At 46.6% G+C, this 22,253-nt stretch overlaps 1 protein-coding gene across 21 annotated transcripts in view; it reads left to right on the top strand.

Annotated features, from left to right (window-relative positions):
- Positions 1-22,253, top strand: part of DNM1 (dynamin 1) — a 131,054-nt gene that overhangs the window by 106,617 nt on the left and 2,184 nt on the right. For 11 of the 21 annotated variants that reach the window (XM_081847547.1, XM_081847555.1, XM_081847553.1 and 8 more), the window contains 3 exons: positions 4,506-4,676; positions 5,303-5,544; positions 6,243-6,461. In XM_081847547.1, coding sequence (XP_081703673.1) covers positions 4,506-4,676; positions 5,303-5,544; positions 6,243-6,461 — 632 coding nt within the window. Of the gene's footprint in view, positions 1-4,505; positions 4,677-5,302; positions 5,545-6,242; positions 6,462-7,504; positions 7,567-16,188; positions 16,226-22,253 lie in introns of all 21 variants that reach the window. The other 10 variants (XM_081847549.1, XM_081847544.1, XM_081847543.1 and 7 more) reach the window with 5 other exon arrangements.

Below are 22,253 nucleotides of genomic sequence, written 5' to 3'. Positions count from 1 at the left end.
CATCTGCCTCAGAGCAACACTCTTCTTCCTCAGGCCGCCCCCCCCTCCCCTGACAGCAGAGGCGCTATCTTTGGGAGAGTGGGGTGCATCTATAACATCCCTGAAGACTTCACCCACCAACCTCTCTGCCTCTCTTAGCTTTTCCACGTCTGCCTGTAGCTTCCTGCTGAAAATCCTGCACCTTTTTATGCCACAAATGTTCTGATTTATCTTTTTGTTCCTCGTTTTTGTGCTGAAGTGCAACCGTACCTGTTCAGGTGGCAATACTGCAGCAAGACAAGGGACACATTGCAGGAACGCAGAATGATGTGTGGGCGTGTGGTGATCTAGCACTAATACACCATTATTGTGTCAGTGGCATGCTGGTCACACACAAAATCTACTAGTCTGGAAGAGCCCTAAGCAAGGCAAGAGAGGAGAAAGGTTCTGCTCCCCTCAATTGAGAAGGAATGCATGGGGGGTGGGGATGTTAAAATAGGGCGCCCAGCCCTGCTTTATACGCAGGTGGGGTAGAGATGTGAACAGCAAACATGGCAGCTGACATTATGTTTTGTTTGGTTCTAATGGTTCTGTTATTTTTATGGTTTGGTTGGTTACCTTTATTTTGTATTTTGTAGCCCGCACTGCTATCTTGAATTGGGTTGGGTTATAACGATTTCAAAAACGGATAAATAAAATATACTTTTGTGATTACTCACAAGGTAGTTTATGTTTGCCTGAACGCTCTAGCAGTGACCAATACAGGAAGAACAGCAGCCACTGCTTAGAACTAATGTCAGTGAATGCGAATGTTAGGATAGTAGAAGTACTTCACTTCCAGATTTCCATATATTTATAAAGTATTTTAATTAATGTAAAATCAAGGAAGGAAGGAAGAAGGACAACACAATCAAAGTTTTAAATTTAGGAGCAAAACAGAGCTTGTATTTTCTAAATAAGTAAAGAGCATATAATTTAGAGGGGGGAAATAAAAGCAGCAAAAAGCACAAAGCATCAGTCCAAATGTTGGAGCCAGAGGGCATTCCCACCATCTAGATTTCTTTCAAATATCATTGTTATTCGTTGTTCCATTAGGATTTTTAATTTAAAAAGTGGAATACAACTAAAATATGTTTGGTGCTGACTGTCCTTGGAGAGGACAGTGTCGACAACTGGCCTTCATTTTTTTAAAAAGAGGCAGACTATAATCTTGTGTCACTCTGCTTTCGTATATACAGATCATTTATCTTCTGATAAGGGACCATCTTTCCTTAGAATTAACAACTTCCTGGGCAGCTGGATCTCACAGATGAATTGTTTCGACAGTATTCCTTTTCAAGGTCTCTTTACTTATCTGAGATTCCCTATCATATTAGAGAAGAAGCAGATGTATTTCAAAACAAACTCGTGCCTCTTTAAGACATGAAACAAAAAGGGGGAAATGTAAATGGCGTAACTATGAGGGGCTCTTGACTGGCTTCAAACCAGGTGTGGGGAACCTCTCCCTCCCCACATGTTGCTGAATTACAGCTCCCATTATCCTAGCAAGCATGGCCAATGACCAATGGCTTTCAACTGATGCAAGGTCTTGTGTTTCGTATAATGGTGAGTCACAGACTCATGCTGCAAAGAAGGAGGTTCGAAACTGATAGGATTACTTAGGTGGTGTGTCTTGTGGTGTGGGTTGTTGTTTTCATTAGAACCTGTAACAGTGGCCAAAATTCTCACTATTAAGATTCCTTGGCTTGGTTGGCAGAGTGAGGTTCTCCCCACATCCACCTACAGGAGTTTTTATTTTCATTTTTTAGCAATGGATCACCAGTGAAGTCCAATCAAAACTTTGCCCACAGGCCCTTCCCTGCATTTCAGGCACCACCAACACCATTCCCTGTCATAAGGCTGCTTATCTCTCGTCCCAGTTGGCCCTTGAAATCACCACTTGGAGCAAGATGGCGTTTCTCCATAGGAGGGGAATTGAGGACAGGACCATGAGGGGGATGGGTGGGTGAGGAGAAGCAGCTCCCACTCCAACAAGACGTTTTAAAGGACAACATGTAGTGTCTGGAGTAGAGGTGGCAGCCCTCTTCCTCCCCATCTCTTCTAAGATATCCCATTTATTGTACCACTCACAGCCCCCATTCCCTGCTTTGCCCACTCATTATTCCCCACTTCCTCTTCCTTCTCACAGGCTCCACACACACACCATGTCCTCCATGCACGGAGCAGATACTTGGTCTACATTGGATCACAACCCACCAGGCCGCCATATTGTATGACTTGCTAAGTGACTGTGGTGCCACCTTGTTGGTGATACAGTGGAATGATTCTGGCTCTGAGTCCGTCATATGCTGTGTTGTCCTTCTAAACTCTTTAAAACCCATTCTGCCCTTGTCGTGCTTTACCCCATTTTAATCAACGTGCTTCCCCTCCTTCGCTTTGCATTCCCCTGTCCTTTGATATATTTTGTGGATGGGCTCTCCATGGGCCCTGCTTCCTTGTTCAATATTCTTAAACTAGATCCAATGTAAGTTCTGGGGGCACAAACCCTTGTCACTACTGGTAAGTAATTTTCTCTAGGAATCTATACTTATTGAGCCAGTTTTACTTTTTTATTTTTATTTTTATTCTGTTGCTTTGCAGATATTTCGTTCCAGTCAATTTTATTTGGTTAACTATCTGCCTTATCTTTGAGTTCCCTTAAACATACATTTTTTGGTGAGGTTTGCCATATTTTCAAGGCCATACTACTAGATACACCAGATGTGCACCAGATGATGCAAAGTAAAATACATGGATTTTAAAAAAAAGTCACATTTTTTTTCTTGTTTTTGTTTTCCCTTTTTGCTTTTTGTGCTCAAATGGCCCTCCAGGACAAAGACAAAGTAAGTGACGGCCCACCTTTGCCTGCTCTGCCCTATAGCGGGAATCTCATCATCTATTTCTGAATTGCTCTTTTTGAATTTATTTATTTATATTTTTTTACTTTCTTTTTTAAAAATACCAAAACACCCTTCTGTCTCCATGTCCCAAAAGACATGCATTCCTCCCTTCCTCCTCTCTGCACTCCCTGCCACATTTGCCTGTTTAATTTCTTTCCATTCTTCTTGCTTCTGTTTTCCTTTTACTTGTCTTGAGTGTCCTTGTCTTTGGAATTTGATTGCCCAATTTCTGAGTTGCATCCAAATGAGCCTTTGCCCCATCTTGGGTTCTTGTTTTCAGAGTCTCTCCGCTTCCTCATTGTCCTGATTTCTAATCCCCTTCATCTTCCGTTCCCAAAACCGCAGTGATGCTTTCATCAACCATTTGTGACAAAACCACAAAGGAAGAAAGTTGGGTTGGGGGGTGGAGAAAGAGACCTGAGCTGAAAGAACCTTCCTCTGTGAGAGACTGTTGCCGCCCCCCAAAAAATCTGTCTTCACTTGATGCCCGGGTGTTCTAGGGAAGAAAATAAAATGAATGGTCAAAAGGAGTAGCTAGGCACCCTAAGTATGGAAACAAGCATTGTGCCACACAGCTGTTGGGACTAGAGCCCTAGCTCTGTTCCTGTCGTGGGCTATAGTGGGGCGAAGAACCTGTGGTCTTTTAGATGTTGTGGGATCCAGCTCCCATCCTCCTTGAGCATTGGCCATGCTGGCTGGGGCTGATGGGAACTGGAGTCCAACAACATCTGGAGAGCCACGGGTTCCTCTTCCCTGGATTAGACCCTACTTCATCATGTGCATAAAGTGTGTCCTCATCTGGCAGTTGTATATGGGTAAACTGCTGAACTAGAATTTGTCAGCAAATGTTTATTCCTGATTTGTTTAGGACTCAATCAAGACCACTGACTTCTCTCCCAGTACAGATGTTTTAAATGAGCATTGCTGAAGATTGCATTATTGCCAATGACTGCTGCTGTGGGCTTCCCGTGGGCTTATCTTGTATATGTCTAGGCTTCGTATAGAAATGCTACAAAATTGTCTCTTCCCTTTCATGGCCTCTTGAGAATACTAATTTCAGTTTATCTAATCTAGCTATCTAACCATTTAACACTTTGGGCAAATTCACAGAAATTGGTGTAGGTGGCTTCTAATCTGTATAGTGTTTTATGGGCAAGGCAAGCCAACATAAAGCTCATTCATTTAACCAGAAAGCATCCTCTCATGCCTCTATATGTAATAAAATAACTAAGGAGTATCATATTGTAGGAGATTCTCTAAGCTCTCTTGCTCCTGCTTTGGGAAGGGGGCATCTGATTGGTCAAGCTCGGGAATTGTACCTAGCAGCTCAGCATCCTCCCATCCCCCTTCCAGGGCTGGAATTGAGAACCAGAGTGAGGATCCAAAATTTCCAGGGTGTGTGTGTGTGTGATTTGGATATATTGGGAAATTAGGTAAGAATGAGACCATCAGCTCTGAAGTGACAAGCCCCATGTCTTCTCATGGTGTTTCATCAGTTCCTCAGCCCTTCCCTTTTTTTGCCTCTGGAGGTGTGGCGTGTGTTTGCCTTGCTAAAGACACAACCTGTTTCTTCAACATCCTACATAGGCCAGTGAGTCGGAAGAGAATGGATCTGACAGCTTGATGCATTCCATGGACCCTCAGCTGGAGAGACAGGTGGAAACCATCAGGAACCTTGTAGACTCCTACATGGCCATTGTCAACAAGACCATCCGTGACCTCATGCCTAAGACCATCATGCACCTTATGATAAACAATGTATGTATCCCATCAAACAGTCTATGGGACTGCATGTAACCTAGGACAGTGGAGGCCCAATGTGAGGTAACAGCTAGAATGGGAGACTAAGACTAGGAAGACTGGGTTGTTGGCATGCATATTGTATTAGGAAAAACAGTCTTCTATAAATGCTTCCTCAAAAGTGGGTCCAGCTGCATTCAATGAGGTTTACTTCCTGTTAAGTAAGCTTAGAGTAGCAAAAATAGATGCTTAATATTACACAAAGGGGCCTGGAATATCAGGGTAAGGTAAACGTAAAGGGACCTGTGACCATTAGGTCCAGTCGTGACCGACTCTGGGGTTGTGGCGCTCATCTCGCTTTATTGGCCGAGGGAGCCTGGGTACAGCTTCCGGGTCATGTGGCCAGCATGACTAAGCCGCTTCTGGCGAGCCAGAGCAGCACATGGAAACGCCGTTTACCTTCCCGCCGGAGCGGTACCTATTTATCTACTTGCACTTTGACGTGCTTTCAAACTGCTAGGTTGAACTGCTAGGAATATTAGGGTAGGGGCTACCTAAAAAGTGGCCTAGGCAGATAGCAGTTTAAATGTTTATATTGCAGATCTACTCTGAATGGTGACTGCCTCTGTTTCCCCCTTTGGTAGACAAAGGACTTTATCCACTCGGAGCTGCTGGCAAACCTGTATTCCTGTGGAGACCAAAACACACTGATGGAAGAATCAGCTGAGCAAGCCCAGCGGCGTGATGAGATGCTGCGCATGTACCATGCCTTGAAGGAGGCACACCACATCATCGGGGACATCAACACCACCACCATCAGCACTCCCTTGCCTCCGCCGGTGGACGACTCCTGGCTGCAGGTGCAGAACATACCGTCCGGACGCAGGTACCCGAGGCTCAGGGGGAGGCCCCTGCAGACCTTCCTGAGGCCTCTTTTAGCAACTTAGGTGGGCCCCACTGCTGGAATGGGAAGCTTGGGCACTGCAGCATTGCAGTTCAGCAAAGCAGCCGCATTTGTGCTCACAAAGCATTGCAGGGGTCGCTGGGACCTTGGTGCTCACCCAGCGCACAAAAGGCTTGTGGAGGATGGAGGGGGATGGCAGCCAGTGGCACAAACTTGAATAAAATGGCGGGGGGAGGTAAGCCCCGCCCCGCACAATTGATATCAAGACATGCTGTACACACACAATTTGAATGGCAATGTTCATCCACTTTGTGGGGCTCAGCCCCTTCAAATATTTTATTGGGGCCCCCGAAGAGATCTCGGTCCCCAGGAGGAATTGCTACGCATGGTGTGTACACGATCCTCACACCTTTGCCTCAGGTAAACAAGTAGGCTGTAGTAGTGTTGCAAACCCTGTAAACACTACTGCAGGATTTGCACCTGCAAATCCTACTTGGCAAGGGAGACCATGAGGCAAAAGACATCTCCACCAAAAGCAGGGGCGCCTCCCTCCCTCACAATGCTGCCATCTCCCTTGAAAGTGGTTTTGTCTCTAGCCTGAAGGGTTCTTTAAATGTGCCAGAGCACCTTGTTATCCTGCGGGCCTGCCACGGCAGTGAAACCCTCTCTCTGTTCAATAGGTCTCCCACATCCAGCCCTACACCCCAGAGGAGAGCTCCTGCAGTCCCCCCAGCCAGACCTGGATCGCGAGGCCCGGCTCCTGGACCACCGCCTGCTGGTGGTCCCACTCTGGGTGGTGCTCCTCCTGTGCCCTCTAGGCCTGGGGCCTCCCCTGATCCTTTTGGGCCTCCCCCTCAGGTTCCATCTCGGCCCAACCGTGCACCTCCCGGTGTCCCCAGGTAAGTCTGGCTGTGCAGTGGGTGGGCAGGAAGGGAAAAACAGGCTCTGGCCACCAGCTGCACTAGAACCTCATGAACCTCAGCCCACTTCCTAGGGAGTCAGGCCCACTGAACACAGCGAGGATTCCTCCAGAGTAAATATGCTTAGGGTTGTGCCATTAAGTGCCTTTCCCGGTGCTCAAGGTAGTAACTGCTGCTCATGAGAACTTGCTCATTCTTTGCATGCTGAGCTTCCCTTTGGGAGAAGATATTGGGATCTTTTATATCCTTTGGTGGATCTGAGGAAAAGGTGGTTTGGGAGGCAGCAGCACTGCCTGGAGTGGTGTGCCGGTGTTGAAGAAGATCTGTCCTAATGGCTAGGTGCAAGGACCTCGTTAGGGAGAAAGCCTAGGACAGTCCTGGCTCCTATAGTAGGCCTCAAATCACCTTCTTCCACCATTTTTAAAACTTTGCTTAGAAAGAGGTTGCCCATCCTGGCAGCCAGGGAAATGTGGGCATGGTTATAAGGAAGCACGTTCCGAAATTTAGGAGAGGCCAAGTTCAGTACAAACAGGAACTACTTATGCAGATTTCATGTAAATCTGTCTCATGAGCCACTGCCCCCTGACCTTTTGAGCGCCAGGGAGCGCAAGATGCAAGTGAGAGAATTCTAGAGAATTTCTTACTAAGCATTTTCTATCCTTTTCTGATGCAGGGATTTCAATCAGAATAGGAAGTCACTTCAGTCTAGAGTCTTAGGGCTTTCTTGTGTGACACCACCCCACCTGTCCAGTGGTTCTTGCAAGAAAGAAAGTGTTATATTATTGATTGGGGAGGAGAACTGTATTTCATCCCTTTTGTGATTAATTTCCAAGGTAGAGAGCCCCATAGAAACAGACCCCCACTCCAGCCAGAGCAACCAGGTCCTCCCTGGGGAAAACATGGTTCTGCCAACTTCTCTTTCTATAACATGAAGAAAGTTTAGCCAGAATAAGATGTTGCACTTTGGACCTGGCATGCAGAAGACTACAACTGAGAATGATAGCAAAACTTGTTTCCTATAGAACAGCACCACGGACTTTTACGTGAAGATCAGTCCAAACGAGTTCGGTGGAGGTACTCCCAAGTAAATACGCATAATTCTATGCATGTTTACCAAGAACTTAGGCTGCAGTCCTGACCCACCTGCCTGGGAGTAAGCCCCATTGACTTCAATAAGACTTACTTCTGGGTAAACATGGTTGGGAGACTTGCACTGCTAAGTCATACAATGGGAGCATGACCTGTGGAATGCGGTGGGCCTTGATAACAAACAGACATGTAAAAGACCAGGCTGCTGCACGTGGTTTTGCGTGTCTGGAAATACTTCGTTTTGCAAATGATACAGAAACATTTGGGAAGAGTTTTGTTGCTGATATTTAACTGCTGATCTTGAGCAAAAGAAGGCTGTCTTTTATTTATTTGTTTGTTTGTTCATTGTTTGTTTGTTTGTTTGTTTGTTTGTTTAAATAGCAAGTAGCTGTCCAGAGCTGGTATTGGGGGGGGGGTTTACGTGTGAGTAGGGAACTAGGTATAAATGCTTCATTTCAAATAGCTGAACTTGAGAAACTGCTGTGGGAAGATTGTCGATAAAGCTTTTGTTTCACTGTTGCTTCCTACTGAGAAAGGCTGCTCAGGGTGTCTTAAAGGAGTTGGCCGGGACTTGCCTTATCTTCTTAATTAGCAGAATTTCCTGGCAAAGCCCTTGACGTGAGTTGAAAACATGGGTCAGAACTTTTCTGTCATTGAACATGAGGCTGTTTGATCACATTAACTTTTACTATGCTCCTGTTTTTTTGCACCCCTTGAACAGTGAGAAGACTTAAGTCATTAGCAATTCACCTGACCTACAAACTGAGCAATATTGGTTTAACAAATCTCAGGAGTTGCAGTTTGCTGAGAATACTCTGCTGGGGATTCCCCCATCACCCACCTCCTCAACTGTACGCCCCAGGGCAGTTTCCTTGGAAGAAGGAATGGCTATTTAACCAGTTTAAGTCTGTGTGCAGATACACTCTGCCACGAGGCAGAACGAGGTGGATTCCTCAGGTGGCAGGTGCTGAGGAGTAGAGAGATGTTGGAGAGGAAAACTCCTTGTAGCCTGCCCTGGGCCCCTTAAGCCAGCTCCCTGCCCTTTGCTGTAGGAGATGCTGCCCCTTCACCAGTGGCGATGCAAGATTTAGCTGTATTCGTTCTGCTTGATGATTCAGGCAGCCCACCAGGTTCCATTTGCCGTACCTTCACATTATCATTTGAAGCAAAGCACAAAACCTTAGGTTCTAGAAAATTATAATTTCCCCAATGTCAGCTCTGGGCTGTTCAGCTGTACCACTCTTACTTGTGTGGGCATACTTGTTACAGGATGGAGTCAGAGGTAAGTCCAGAGGGAAATCTCAGCTTTGCAGTGCCGAGAGGAAAACTCCACACTTTCTGCCTGCAGCTCTCATGCAGGCATCGCTCACCCAGAGGTTTGTGGGTGCCCGTGAGTGTGACATAAAAAGAGCTGACACGTGCAGCTGCAGCATATCCTTAAGGACTTCGCTGTCTGTGACAATTTGCTGTGTAAGTTCATGGGTGCTGCTGTGCGTGAGAAGGCGCCCTTTCTGGGGAGGGCCTGGCTCTCATATTGGAATCTGATTGTAAGGGTTTATAGACTGGTCACTGCCTCCGACGGCCACTTGGGTACAGGACGGTGCTTGCTGATAATGACCTTGCCTGGCTGAGTGGGGCCTTCTTCCAACCAGATATTTGCTCTGCAAACACACCACAGATCTAGATTAGGATCAGGCATGGACGAGCCTGGAGAAGGTGCAGGACACTGACTTATGTGTTGGTTGTAATAAATAATAATAATAATAATAATAATAATAATAATAATGATGATGATGAAAAAGCAACACTCTGGCATGCAAATGGTTAGCTATACCCACCTGCTTTCTAGATGCGCAGGGTCTTCTCCGCAGGCCCAGTTCCTTGTTTACAGCATCCTTTGGCCAGGGCCTGTTACCATGTGGTGCTGCTGCTGCTGCTGCTGCTGCTGCCTGTATTGCCTGTTCTTGCTTCTCTCTCTCCTTGCTTCTCTCTGCCATTTTCTTCTTCCTTTTCCTTTTTTTTGAATTCATTTATAATCTGCTTTACTTTCTGCTGCTTTACCTCTGTGTGCAGTTCTCCGTCTCCCCAACACATTTCTCCATTGCCATTCTCTCTCTCTCTCTCTCTCTCTCTCTCTCTCATCCTCATGGATTATATATTCTATATACAGGCAGGCTGAAATGAATGAGGTTTTGCTCTCTACTTCATCTCTGACTTTTATCTCCTACACAACGCCACATTTCCCCCTTGTAAATGTTTGGTTTCTGGGCCTAGGGACACTGCCAGGCAGCAGCAAAGAATAGTGTAAGGATTGTGTGTGTGTGTGTTTGCACACACCTGACTCCTAAGAACCACACCTCTGATCGCCTGTCCATCTGACAGCGAATGGGAGACATTGTGGCCCAGGCCATGTGATCCAGTCAGCTGGCTTCTGGGGTCCCTATTCCTTCCCTGCCCTGAAATGCTTCACCTTTTAATATAATCAGAAACTGCTTTGTGGACACTTAGAGCATGGGCATAGTGGGGGGGGGAGGGGCAGCTGCCCTCAAAAAAATCAAGTAAATAATTAAAATTAACTAATTGCATTGCAGATAACATGCCCCCCCCAAACATAAAGCCTGCCCTCCCCAATAAATCCTGGCTATGCCCATGACTTAGAGCAGGCTTCCTCAACCTCGGCCCTCCAGCTGTTTTGGGACTACAACTCCCATGATCCCTAGCTAGCAGGACCATTGGTAAGGGATGATGGGAATTGTAGTCTCAAAACATCTGGAGTGCCAAGGTTGAGGAAGCCTGGCTTAGAGGGGGGGGGGCATTTCCACAATTGCGCAGAAGTGGGTTTTGCCTGCATGTCTCTTCCTGAATCTCTGGCAAAATGTCTAGGGGCTGCCAAGACTGGGTGCAGTGGCGTAGCGTGGGGGGTGCAGGGGGTGCCGGCCGCACCGGGCGCAATATCTGGGGGGGCGTACTCGCCGCCTCCAGAGTCGCCGAAGAGCCTCGGGGCTCAGCTCCTTTGGGAGGAGGGGTCGGGCTGGGCGACCAGGGAGAGCAGCAGGCGCCAGCAAGGAGGTCCGGAGCCGGAGCCTGGCCAGGATCGCGGGCGCAAGAGGGAGGGGAGAATCGAGCCTGTCCCCCCCGTGAGGACTGCTGCGAAGAGGCGGGAGGGAGAGGAGGCCCCTTGGGAGGAGCGGGCAGGTGCTGGGGCGGCAGCGCCGGGCGGGGGCCGAGGGGTGGGCGCCCCCCTGCGCCGGCATTGCCTCGCCGCTGCCGCGGGCTTGGCTGGGCCGCCGGCCGAGGGGAAGCGCCAAACAAGGCCAGGATCCAGGCCCGCCCCGCTCTCCTTATTTGGTGCCCGGTTCCGGCTCCCGGGTGGCCTCCTCCCACCTGCTCTCGCTACCAGTGGAAAGAGAGACGGAGGTGCAGCGGAACCCGCAGCCTTTGCAGGGGCCGCCCAGCCGGGGGAGGGGAGCGCGGAGGAGCCCCGCGGGGCCTGGGCCCGGCCAGCTGAGCCCTCCCGAATTGCGCCCCGCAGCCAGGATCTTGTGGCGAGGAAGGAGCCCAGTCTGCGCCATCCTTCCCCCCAGAGCTGCAGAGGGAAATCAAGGTTCTCCTGCTAGTTTCTCTTCTTCTCTCCCCCCACACTGCGTTGCAACCGTGCCCCCCCCCCTCGGTGCACATAGCACGATTGCAATCTCTCTCTCACCCCCCCCAAGTTAAACTAATGGAGCAAGCCAGTGCCAAAGATTTGTAGAACTGTGAATACCCCAGCCCAGGCAGCAGCAAGAAGCTGGCAGCGACGGCAGGTTAGGGGTTAGGGGCGCAAATTACTTGCCTTGCCCCGGGTTATGGGGCGCAAATTACTTGCCTTGCCCCGGGTGCTGACAACCCACGCTACGCCGCTGACTGGGTGAGTCAAGGAAGGGGATGGGAGCTTGTTGTTTGCATTGTTCAGCTGAAACATGAAAGTGACCAGTCAGATCAGGTTGTATCCCGTGAAGTCCTACTCAGAGCAAGCCCATTTAAAACAGTGCACCTAAGTTAGTCCTGTCTATCAGTTTCAGTGGGCCTGTTTTGAGTAGGACCAATAATAATAATTATACCATATTAACTCGAATCTAATGCTTACCTTTTTTGGCCAAATTACGTTGTGAAAATTAAGGTGTGCATTAGATTCGATGGCACATTTACATTTGCCAGCAAATACTTTTTTTGCTTTCAGTGTTCTGAACATTGAGGTGCACATAAGATTTGATGGTGCATTAGACTTAAGTAAATACAGTAATTTTATTCTTTGTAGCCCACCCATTTGGCTGGGTTGCCCCAACCAGTCTGGGCAGCTCCCAACAGAATATTAAAATCACAAGAAAACATCAAACATTAAAAACTTCTCTATACAGGGCTGCCTGCAGATGTCTTCTAAAAGTCAGATAGTTGTTTATTTCCTTGACATCTGATCAGAGGACATTCCACAGGGAGGGCAGCACTACCGAGAAGGCCCTCTTCCTGGTTCCCTGTAACTTCCCTTCTCGCAGGGAGGGAACTGCCAGAAGGCCCTTGAAACAGGACTGAATGATGGAGTGGAAATGCCCCATCAGGTATAGTGGGTTGAAGCCATTTAGGCAATGACGTAGCGTGGGTTGTCAGCACCCGGGGCAAGGCAAGTAATTTGCGCCCCCTAACCCATGGATTTGCGCCCCCTAACCCTAACCCCCAGATGTTGTGCCCGGTGCGGCCGGCCCCCCCTGCACCCCCACGCTACGCCACTGCATTTAGGGCTCTACAGGTCCAGCACCAACACTCTGAATTGTGGCGGGAAATGTACCGGGAGCAAGTGTAGATCATTTAGATGCTTTAGAATACATTTAGCCCCTATTGGATACAACCATTCAGGGGCGTTGCAGGGGATGCGGCTCTCCCTAGGTGTCATGCTGGGGTGTATGACAAAATCCCCCTGAGTGGATTGGCGTGGTGGTGCTCGCACTCCCAGCGGATAGATTTCATCGTGAAAATCCACCCGTTGATAGCGCAAATACGCCCGGCGATCAGCCTGGCACCTTCTGGTGGCACTCGCGGGCGGTTTTATGCAATCAGCGGTCAGATTTTCACGATATTAGTGGGTGTATCAGTTTTGTGGCCAACCCTCCCTAAAAAGAGGTCGCCCATTTTGGGGTACCCTAAAAACAGCTCAACAATTTTGGGGTGCCCTCTCTAAAAATTGCCATGTGGGGGGTGTGACAAAAAATTTTTTACACCAGGTACCACCTGACCTTGCTATGCCTCTGCAACCATTCATGTCTCGGAGAAAGATATATACGGTATGAAATTCTGGCAGCGTCCAGAAAAGTAGACCTGTTAGGCTGTTGCATTTTAAAGACAATCTTATAATACATTAGAGACCTAACACAAACTTTTTCTGGACCACAAGGGGACTCAAATGTCCACAAATGTTTATGCTACAGCATTATTTGCTAGTCTTTAAGGTGCCGAGGTGTTGATAATACTTGAGTGGCTCAGCTCGAATGATTTCCAAGTGTTTCCAGATTCTCTCTCCCTCTTTCTCTCCCCTCCCAACTCTTTTATTCCACCCTGTCGTTGGCCCAACTCCACTGGTCAACAGCCCCCATATGGCAAGTCAGTCCTCCTTGCTCCATTTCTTGTATATAGAATAAGAGAGTTCACGTTGGCAGTTGGGCTTGAGTTTGCTGGCCACAAGTGAACAGACAACCATCTTCTTTTGTTGCTGTTCTGTTTCTTCTTCTTCTTTGTTTTTCTTCTTTTAACACAAATTTGGCCTTCCCACATTGCGCGGGGAATACTGAAGGGGGGCCCAGCATTTCAGCCTTTGAGCTACACACGTTTGAGTGTGTGTGTGTGTGTGTGTGTGTGTGTGTGTGTGTGCACTTCATCAATGGGTGTCAAATATTTGTTTGCTTTCTTTGAAATGTGTGCATGAGAGAGAAAGCCTGTGCACTTGAGTGTAAAGCCTGCACCTTGTTTTCTGTGTGGAGTATTTTGGGGTAGATAAATATTTATACAAATGCCAGGTAGTAAAGGGTTAAGCACACGTAATAATTATTATTAAGGCTGCAACCTTAATAAACTTCTTAATAAACCTTAAGAAATGAATTCTAATAAGACCTAGGACTTTTGAATTGGTTACTTGTTGATTAAGTGCACATAAATTTACATATTGTTTCTGAAGCAAGAAACATCGGCTCTTTTTAATTTTAGATGATCCATAGTTGTAGCGGACATCATCTTAGAAGAGTCAGTCCGTCAAGATAGAGAGAAAGGGGAGGCATATATTTTTAAAGATGGCACTTTCTGTTTGCTGTTTTTATAAGTGCTTGCATATGTTTAGAATTACTGGCTACCATATTAACTGGGGACAGATAGTAGGTTAAGGCTGCAATCCTATACCCACTTACCTGGGGGAATGCACCAGTGAAATACTTCTAAGTAGATATGTGTAGAATTGCACTGTAAAGGTCTTTATAACAAATTAATTTACAAGGTCTATGAGGAGGCCTGAGGTGCATATGTTTGCTTGTGTAGCCCTGAAGCTGTGGCCTTGTTGTTACCCAAGTGTAAGATGCTGTTGAATATAACCTTACACCTGACAACTGTTTGGTGCAGCGATGGGGGAACCTGCGACCTTGTTGCTGGACTGCAACTCCCATTAGCCTCAGCCAGCATGGCCAACAGCCAGGAATGATGGGAGTCGGAGTCCATATGCACCGGGGGGGGGGAGAGGCTTCAATCTAGCCACCTCTGGTTTAGTGAGATGGTCCAGTAATCTGAAGAGGGCAGCTTTGACAAGGGGAATTTTCACACAATATAATGAGAATAGTCCCTGTTTGGGCATGTGCGTGTGTAGTTTTAGTTCTGAATGTGTGAGAATGCAGCTTCTGCGTTTGACTGAGAAAGGAAGTCATTTGCATTGTAAGTACCTTAAAACACCTTATGCGTGACCTGTGGGAGAAAGCTTATATTCTTCCTGAAGTGCATTGCTGCCAGACAGCTGTCTTCTGGGAAGTACCCCATCTGAGCAAGACAAGGGAATCAGTTTCCTGCACTAGCAAGATACTGGGGTGCTAACTTTACGGAAAAGAACAGTTGACCCTTCAGATGTTGATGGACTCCAGCTCCCATCAGCCACAGCCAGTGATCAAGGTGATGGCAGTTGAAGTACAAAGATCTTCAGGAGGACACGGAAGGTGTACCTTTCAAATAGACATTCATACCTTGAACGATGCAATTCTGTCTGTGGATATGCATTCACTCTTATTTGGAAAGACGTGCAGACTTCCAACCTGGATTGAGTTTGGGAGTAACCAGTTTTGCCTGTTTCCAGGATTGGCCATCCTTTGTACCAATCCTGGAGTGTCTCTTTTCCTCTTTAGCCAGCTGGCTGTGCAGAGTGCTGATTGGCTGACTCTTGTGGCACTTCCAAAGTCAATCTCCGGCCACCCGAACAACATTTCCACTTAAAAAACAAACAAACGCACTGTTTGGTTTTTAAGGCGTGGAATAAACATTTTAACTGGACAAGTGAGTTAGGTACCTGCGGGGGGGGGGGGAGTGGTGTGGGTTTTTAAAAGCCTTCCTGAAATGTGGAGGGAGGGGCAGAAGTATTTGCTGGAGTCTGCTTGGCAAGGCCGTCCAGCACATTTTGCTGCCTCTGGTGAAGAACCAGATGGCTCCCTCCCCCTCTCATTTGCCCTCCATGTATAGAAGTCAGTCAGGCTGCTAGTTAAGTCTTATTTATTATTTTTAATTCATAACAATTTATACAAACTTGATTGTAAAAAAACAACAACAAGAAACAGATAAACCTCAGAGTAGTTTACAAACAGACTAAAACAATAAAACGGGGTAAACAAAAAAAAATGACTCATTAAAACATTCGAAATATTATTTTACTTCATACCTTTTACACATCATGTACTCCAGCATGGGTTCCAGAGCAAGGCCCTCTGCTGCACCCAAGGGCACAGGCTCAGCTCTGTCCTCCAACACCTTCGCCACAGCCCTGCACGTGCACGCCCACCCCCAAGCATCTGCTGCCCAAGGCAGCTGCCTCATTTCATCTAGTGATAGGGCTGGCCCTGGCAGTGGAGGAGAGAATACCCTGCACCCACTTCTGGAGGCAGGTAAGTTTGTACACAACCTGCCAGTCCTTTTGTGTGCCACTGCCCTTAAAGTGCCAGCGGCCACATATCTGTGGGTGGCTGAAAATGTCGGCTCTTGCACAGGTGTGCATGGCTGCAGCTGTGTGAGTGTGCATGGGGTGCAAGTGTCCTGGCGTGTGTCGTATGTGTCTGTTGTACATGCTGGTGCAGGCGCAGTTTTGTACCTTGCAATGGAATTGTGGTATGCGAGGATGCAGACATCCTTGTGTGTGCGGTTGTGTGGGTGGGTGGGTGCAGCTGCAGATTTCCATCTTCCTTTCATTGTCCTTGCACATGTATGCAGTATTGGTCATTGTGCTTTTTCACAAGTATCTGTGTGCACGCACGTGTGCATGTGCACACGAGTGTGACTCATTTTCCAGACTTGCGTGGCCTCTTGCCTCAAATTGTCTGAACAGCCATGTTGCTCTCGTGTTGTCTTTCAGAATCACTATCAGTGACCCTTGAAGATTGGCAGCTACGGTACGTTCTTCACTCCCACTCACCCCTGCCTCCCTCAGCCTCTAGTGATGCATGACTCAGTGTTAGTCTTATCCCACCCAGCCATGCCTTCCCATTCCCCTGTCCTGCCACCTGCCTCTCCTAGGTAGTTCTTATAGATATCCTGGTCTTCAGAAGCAGGCCCTGCAAATTCCTGCTCGTTAGAGCGTTGTAGTGGAAATGTGGTGGGAAGTTTTTTGCTGCAATTAATTTAAATCATGTGAAAAGAAAATAATTTCCCCACCGCCACCATCCCTAATAGTCCTTTTAAGTCCCATAGAATTGGACAGTTTGGAACATGATTTTGAGAGGGAGGGAGGAAGAGAGTGAGTTTGTGAAGGCTGCACCATTATTAAAGGTCTTTTCGCCCCAAGCTTTCTGCCACAAACATTGGCCAAAGCAGACCACTGGTCCTTCCATCCCAGGATCCTCTCCTCTGACTGGACTCAGGAACAGAGGGAGGCCTCTCCCATCACCTTCTGCTACCCAAGGTCCTTCAGCTGCTTAAAAAACTTGTGTTCCTCGTGCCCATCCCTATGTCTCGAGTTATGTCCCTAGCATTGCTTCCCTTCAGATTCAGCAGGAGAAATTAGGGCCTGGTGAGCTTTTTTTCATCCCGTACATTTCAATTGGGCTGGCACCAGAGCAAGACCAAGTCTCTTGGGGGCTTTCTCCACTCTCACTGACATCCGCTTGGGTCTCTGGGTAGGGTCTCCTTGCAAACCACGAAGACTTTCCAGCTCTCTTCCACTGGGTTTGAAATGAATCATTTAATAATTTCCCGACGCCATGCATATACATGGTTGCACAGTTGATCACCCATCAAGGGGGTGGCACCTGCACCTATACTAGAAAAGGCTTGCCCTGTTTAAGTTGTGCCAGCAACACAGTTGTTAAAGGCACAAGGCATCATCTGCTTTATTCCTGGAACCATACACACTTCTCACAGCAAGTTGCTCCTATTGGAAGAATGACTCTCTTCAGCAGGATATAGGAGATACCTCACATCCCTTCCTTCTGAGAGCTTAGCAACAGTGATTAAGTGACACAACATACTCAGCAACACCAGGGCATAGTATCTGCCTAACAAGCCTTAGGACATTGCATCAATGTTTTGCTTACTAACTTCCTGTTTTATTTACTTTTTAAAAAAATTAAAGCTAGTCCAGGAGGGAATGGACATGAAAGACCCCAAAAACATTCAAAATTCTATCCCAAAATGAACTTTAATTCACCTTTATTTTACCTGACAATTATGGGAACTACTTTCAGGTGTAGTCCAGAGGTTTGTGAACCAGTTCAGTGAACTTTGTTCCGCTGGACTAGTTCATTCCATGCTCTGTGACTTAAGAAACATCCCAACCCCACCCCAAACCCCCACCACTGCCACACAGCACCCTCCTTGTGAAACACAGCAGCTTGCAATACAAGTTGCTGGGTCTCAAACTTCCCACTGAATGTGCTTAAACTAACTCCTTTGGGGTTCTGGTTCCATATCCCTTGGTACTGTTTTATTTGGTGTGTTGTGACTCGCAAGCCTCACACACTGACACTCAGGGATGCACAAATTTCATGGCCACACCCCTGCCATGGAACGCTGCTTTATTTGTTCCTTAACAAGGTGACCAAGTCTCAGTAAGTTCTTTGATCTATCTTGATATCTAATTTCACTTTATCCCTCCCATTCTATAAGATGGTATCTGAAGAAGTGTGCATGCACACGAAAGCTCATACCTAGAACTAACTCAGTTGGTCTTTAAGGTGCTACTGGAAGGAATTTTTTTATTTTGTTTTGACCATGGCAGACCAACACGGCTACCATTCTATAAGATGTTCAGGATAATGTACATGGTTCCCTGCCTTTATCTTCACAAGATAAAGTTTGGTTGTGTGACAGCGACTGGCTCAGAAAGCTTTGTGGCTGAATGGGGATTTGAGCCCAAGTCTCCCTAGTCTTCAGTGCGGCACTCTAACCATTATACCCCTACTGCCTTGAGATTCAGTCAGCTTGTTCCACATTGAACCTGTAAATGTGTAAAGACTGTAGGAGCCAAGCATCTCACTTGAACTTCGTGCTGTAAACTTTATTCCACCTTCTGATCCCTGCACCCATTTTTCTCCTTCATTGCAACAGGAGAGCCTTTCTAAGCCTTTCTTGCCTTCTCTGCTTCTATTTTCCTTTCTCTCTTCCAAAACTTTGCAGCAGCATATTTGTTGAACACCAGAGAAGGGCCTTGGCAAGCGTTATTTTCTTTGGGGTTTCCAGTTAAGGTAGGAAGAGAATTCACAGCAAAAGGTAGGGCAGCAAAAGAGATACTTTGGCAATGAGGAATTGAGTATTAATAGGGCCCGGTGGGCAGTAAAGAAACCCAATTGTAGATTCTGCAGCTGAGAAAGACAGGTTCTAAGAGTAACAGAGATAATAATAATGTGCATTACATAACTCTACTTAGATTCACAGGATTTATTACACATTCAGTAATTCAGTTCGCCTCCCCTGCTTCGTGTGCATGTTTGCGTGTGCGTGCAAGAACAGTTACACAAGCAAAAGGCTTTTTTCCTCTTCATAAACATGAGGACCAAACAAATTGGTTTTGTTTTTTGAAGCGTGATTATAAAAATGGTGTGGCCTGGGCCAGGTGACAGGTGCCTCTCTGGCACAGCAAAACAGTGTTCTGGTGGCTCATGCAGCCTGTTCCACAACAGTTATGAGAGAGAAGGGGGAAAGCCTTGGCTTTTGGTATATCCAAAGCAGGGACGATGGTTTCTTGCTCCCTAGCAAGCTCCAATTAGGAAGCCCCCTGTCCTGGGGGTTGTTTGTTGCCAGGGGAGCAGTGAAGCAGGAGCAATTTGGCAGTATAATAGATCACACTGAGCTAGAAAATCTGTCTTATTGTTATTTGTGACCTGAGAGGCTGACGTTGTGTACACACTATAGCTTTTAAGCATATTTGTAGTGCACCCTTTCCCTTCCAGAATTCTGGGCACTGTAGTTTCAGTTCCCAGCAAACCATAACAAACTACAGCACCCAGAATTCTGGAAGGGAAAGAGTGCATTATGAACGTGTTGTTAAGGAATAATGTGTGCGTGACCAAAAGTGAGTGCAGGGGTGGGCAAAGGCAGCAAGCTGTGGAATTGCAGTCACATGAAATAGGCAGAGATATAAAACCTTTTGTACATACTTGCCTTTGTACATGAATGTAAAATCTTGAAAAATGTCCCATTGTGAGTATCTCCTGTAAATTTAATCAATCAATCAATCAATCAATCATTTTTTATAGTCACAGACCTACTAAGACAGAATATACACAGAATAAAAGCCATGAGTATTAAAACATATACTTACTTAACATACAATTACAAAAGATAAAAGCATGAGATACAAATGGAAATTAGCATGAATCTTCTTACGAGACCTTTGAGCCTAGAACAGGAACTTGGCCACTAATTCTGTTGTTATTATTTTGTATCAGCCAAGAAATATTCCAGGTGCCATTCCTGTGTCCTTCTGGGATATTTACTCACAAGGGGGCAAAGTAGTCTGTTGCAGAAGGGAGGCAGTTAAATCTGGCCTTGTTTCTATTCTATAGATGCAAGGCCTGTCTCTGGCCATTGACCAGTGGTTAACACTCACTATGGGATTCCAAAAAGGGGATGCAAAAAGTTTGAAAGAACACTCTCAACTGTTGAACTAAATTCCTGAATCCATATCAGAACGACATACAGCAGCTGAGACAAGATGTAAACCTTATATACTTTCACAGCAGCAGGGATAAATTGTGCTCCCTTACTATAGAAAAAAATGGAGTGCCACTTTATTATACTTTGAGCAGCTTCTACTGCCCATCTGTGTCGGGGTAGTCCAAGAAAGTGTGGAGGAAAACATAATGCCCCAAGTATCTAAACTTCTTGATTTGTGTCTATACGCCGACCACCTATTCTCCTCTTACTTATAAATCTGCATCTAGAAAAGACCATGATCTTTGTTGTGCTAAAATTAATTGTAGATGCATTATCCTTACATAATACTAGAATGAATTTTCAAGGCCTGTTTTGGACAGAGGCGTAAGTACAGCATTGCCTGCCTTCAGTGATAGTAAGACTTCAGCCCCTGCCCTTCTAAGTTTGATCAAGGCCATTGGTGTGGAGGAAGAGAGTGAGCGGAGAGCAGTGGCGTTCAGGTGGAGATGGTGATTTCTCCTTGGCACATCTCTGTATCATCCCCAGTGAACCTGTAGCTGTGGAGTGTGAGAGGTATACCATGCAGCTCAGGGGGACTGTAACTCGGTGTTCCATCATCACGGCAGTTTTGCAGTAACTGACTTGCTTCCAGAACATCATCTCTTTCCTGCTTCCTGTCAGCCCTCCTCAACAGCAGCTCAGGTTGCCATTCAGTTCTTGTCAGGCTGTTTGGTTGCAGGAGCTGGTCTTTTTGAGGAGGCTTGGCTGTTGCCCGTTCATCCTTCTGGGACTCGCTGTTGGGAAACTTTGCCTGCCCAGAGCCTGGATTTTACAAAGAGCACCAAAGAAGTCACAAACAATCATTTCTCTTCCGGTTTTGAGAGAAGAGCTGCATTTGCAGCCTTGGTGCATTACAAAGTTCCTATGCAACTCCCTTGTAGGAAATGCTTTTGTGCATAGAGCATGACGTATTATGATCCTTCACACCTCTAAATAGCCACACAGTATACATGCTGGGAAGCTCTGCATCCTCAAGGCAGTGCTGACTTTAGACCACTACAAAATGGAGCCTTGTTCTGGTTGGAGCTCATTAAGGGGGGGGGGATACAAATGTAGGTTTGAGAGAGGAAAATGGTAGACCAAAGCAAACTCTTCCATGGTAAAGGGCAAGCCCTGGTGACAACTTCTGCTCACAGTGGTTTACATGCATGTAGGACTGTCACACAGATAATTTAACTTCTCTGTTAAGTTATATTTATTGTGCAAGAGCCCACAGATATGTTTATCCTAGACTGGGCTATCCCAATCTGTTCCCAGACACCCAACCTGGTCAAGCCTTGTGACATCCATACACAGTGGCAACACCCCACCACCCCACCATCAGAAAGGTTATGTGGCAGACTTGTCTATAATACTGACACTATCCAGTAACTTAAGGTAAGTTCCCGGAAATGAATCAGCACTGGAAAAATTAGTGCTGCCAAGGTTTACCTAAAAATGGATGTGCCAGGATATGAATTTGCTTTGCAAAAATTAGGCCACACTTCAGTCTTTTCTCAAGGCAGTTCACACAATAAAAATAAAACAAATATAACGAGATAGTAACAAAATTAAAAAGCATAAATTAAAACAGGCAGCAATAAAATAAAAAACAAGCTAACATCACATGGAAATTGGCAGAGGCTGGCGCCTGCCTGTCTCATGCTGAAGCAGTTTGGGGTGACATAAACAAGGGTGAAGCTGTTACTAGAGCTGAAGGACATACCTAAGAGGTGCTTCACCTTCAGCATCCAGCAGCTCAAAGCCAACTTCTGACCACACCAGCTTGACAGTCTATGAAGCAGCCCTTGGTTGTTGCTGGAGAGGTTCAATAAGTCTGGGAGCTGTCAATTGGAGGGGGGTGGAGGGAAGCATGCTGCAACCTAATTTCTGACTAAATTTGTTCTAGGGTTATAAAGAAGTGTTTGAAAAAGCTGGACTCAGCTAGTGGTCAAGCTCAAAAAGGTGCCCTTTACTCTCAGAGCAGGGGGTGCCTGATCCAGACTGGCCGGCAACTTCTGAAACAGCACCTCCCAGAGGACACCACCCATTCTGTGTAACATTGCTCCTCACTCGCTTGGTATAGTAGCATCACAAAGGTTGTGCTGCATGCTTCTCAACACTTACCTGGGTACCAGGACCTCCTTTCTGGAAATTGGACTCTGGTTTCTAGAGATCCTTCAATGAGATTCTAAGTGAACACCAGTAATCCATGGGGATTTCATAGATCTGTGTCAAGGGTGGTTTCTAGTCTTCCTTTTTAAAGCAGCAACGATGAAATTGATCCAT

The sequence above is a fragment of the Podarcis erhardii genome, assembly GCF_964252035.2.
Source record: "Podarcis erhardii genome assembly, chromosome: Z".
Taxonomy (NCBI): Eukaryota; Metazoa; Chordata; class Lepidosauria; order Squamata; family Lacertidae; genus Podarcis; species Podarcis erhardii.
Note: the sequence above shows the minus strand (reverse complement) of the source record. Positions and strands in the feature narration are given on the sequence as shown.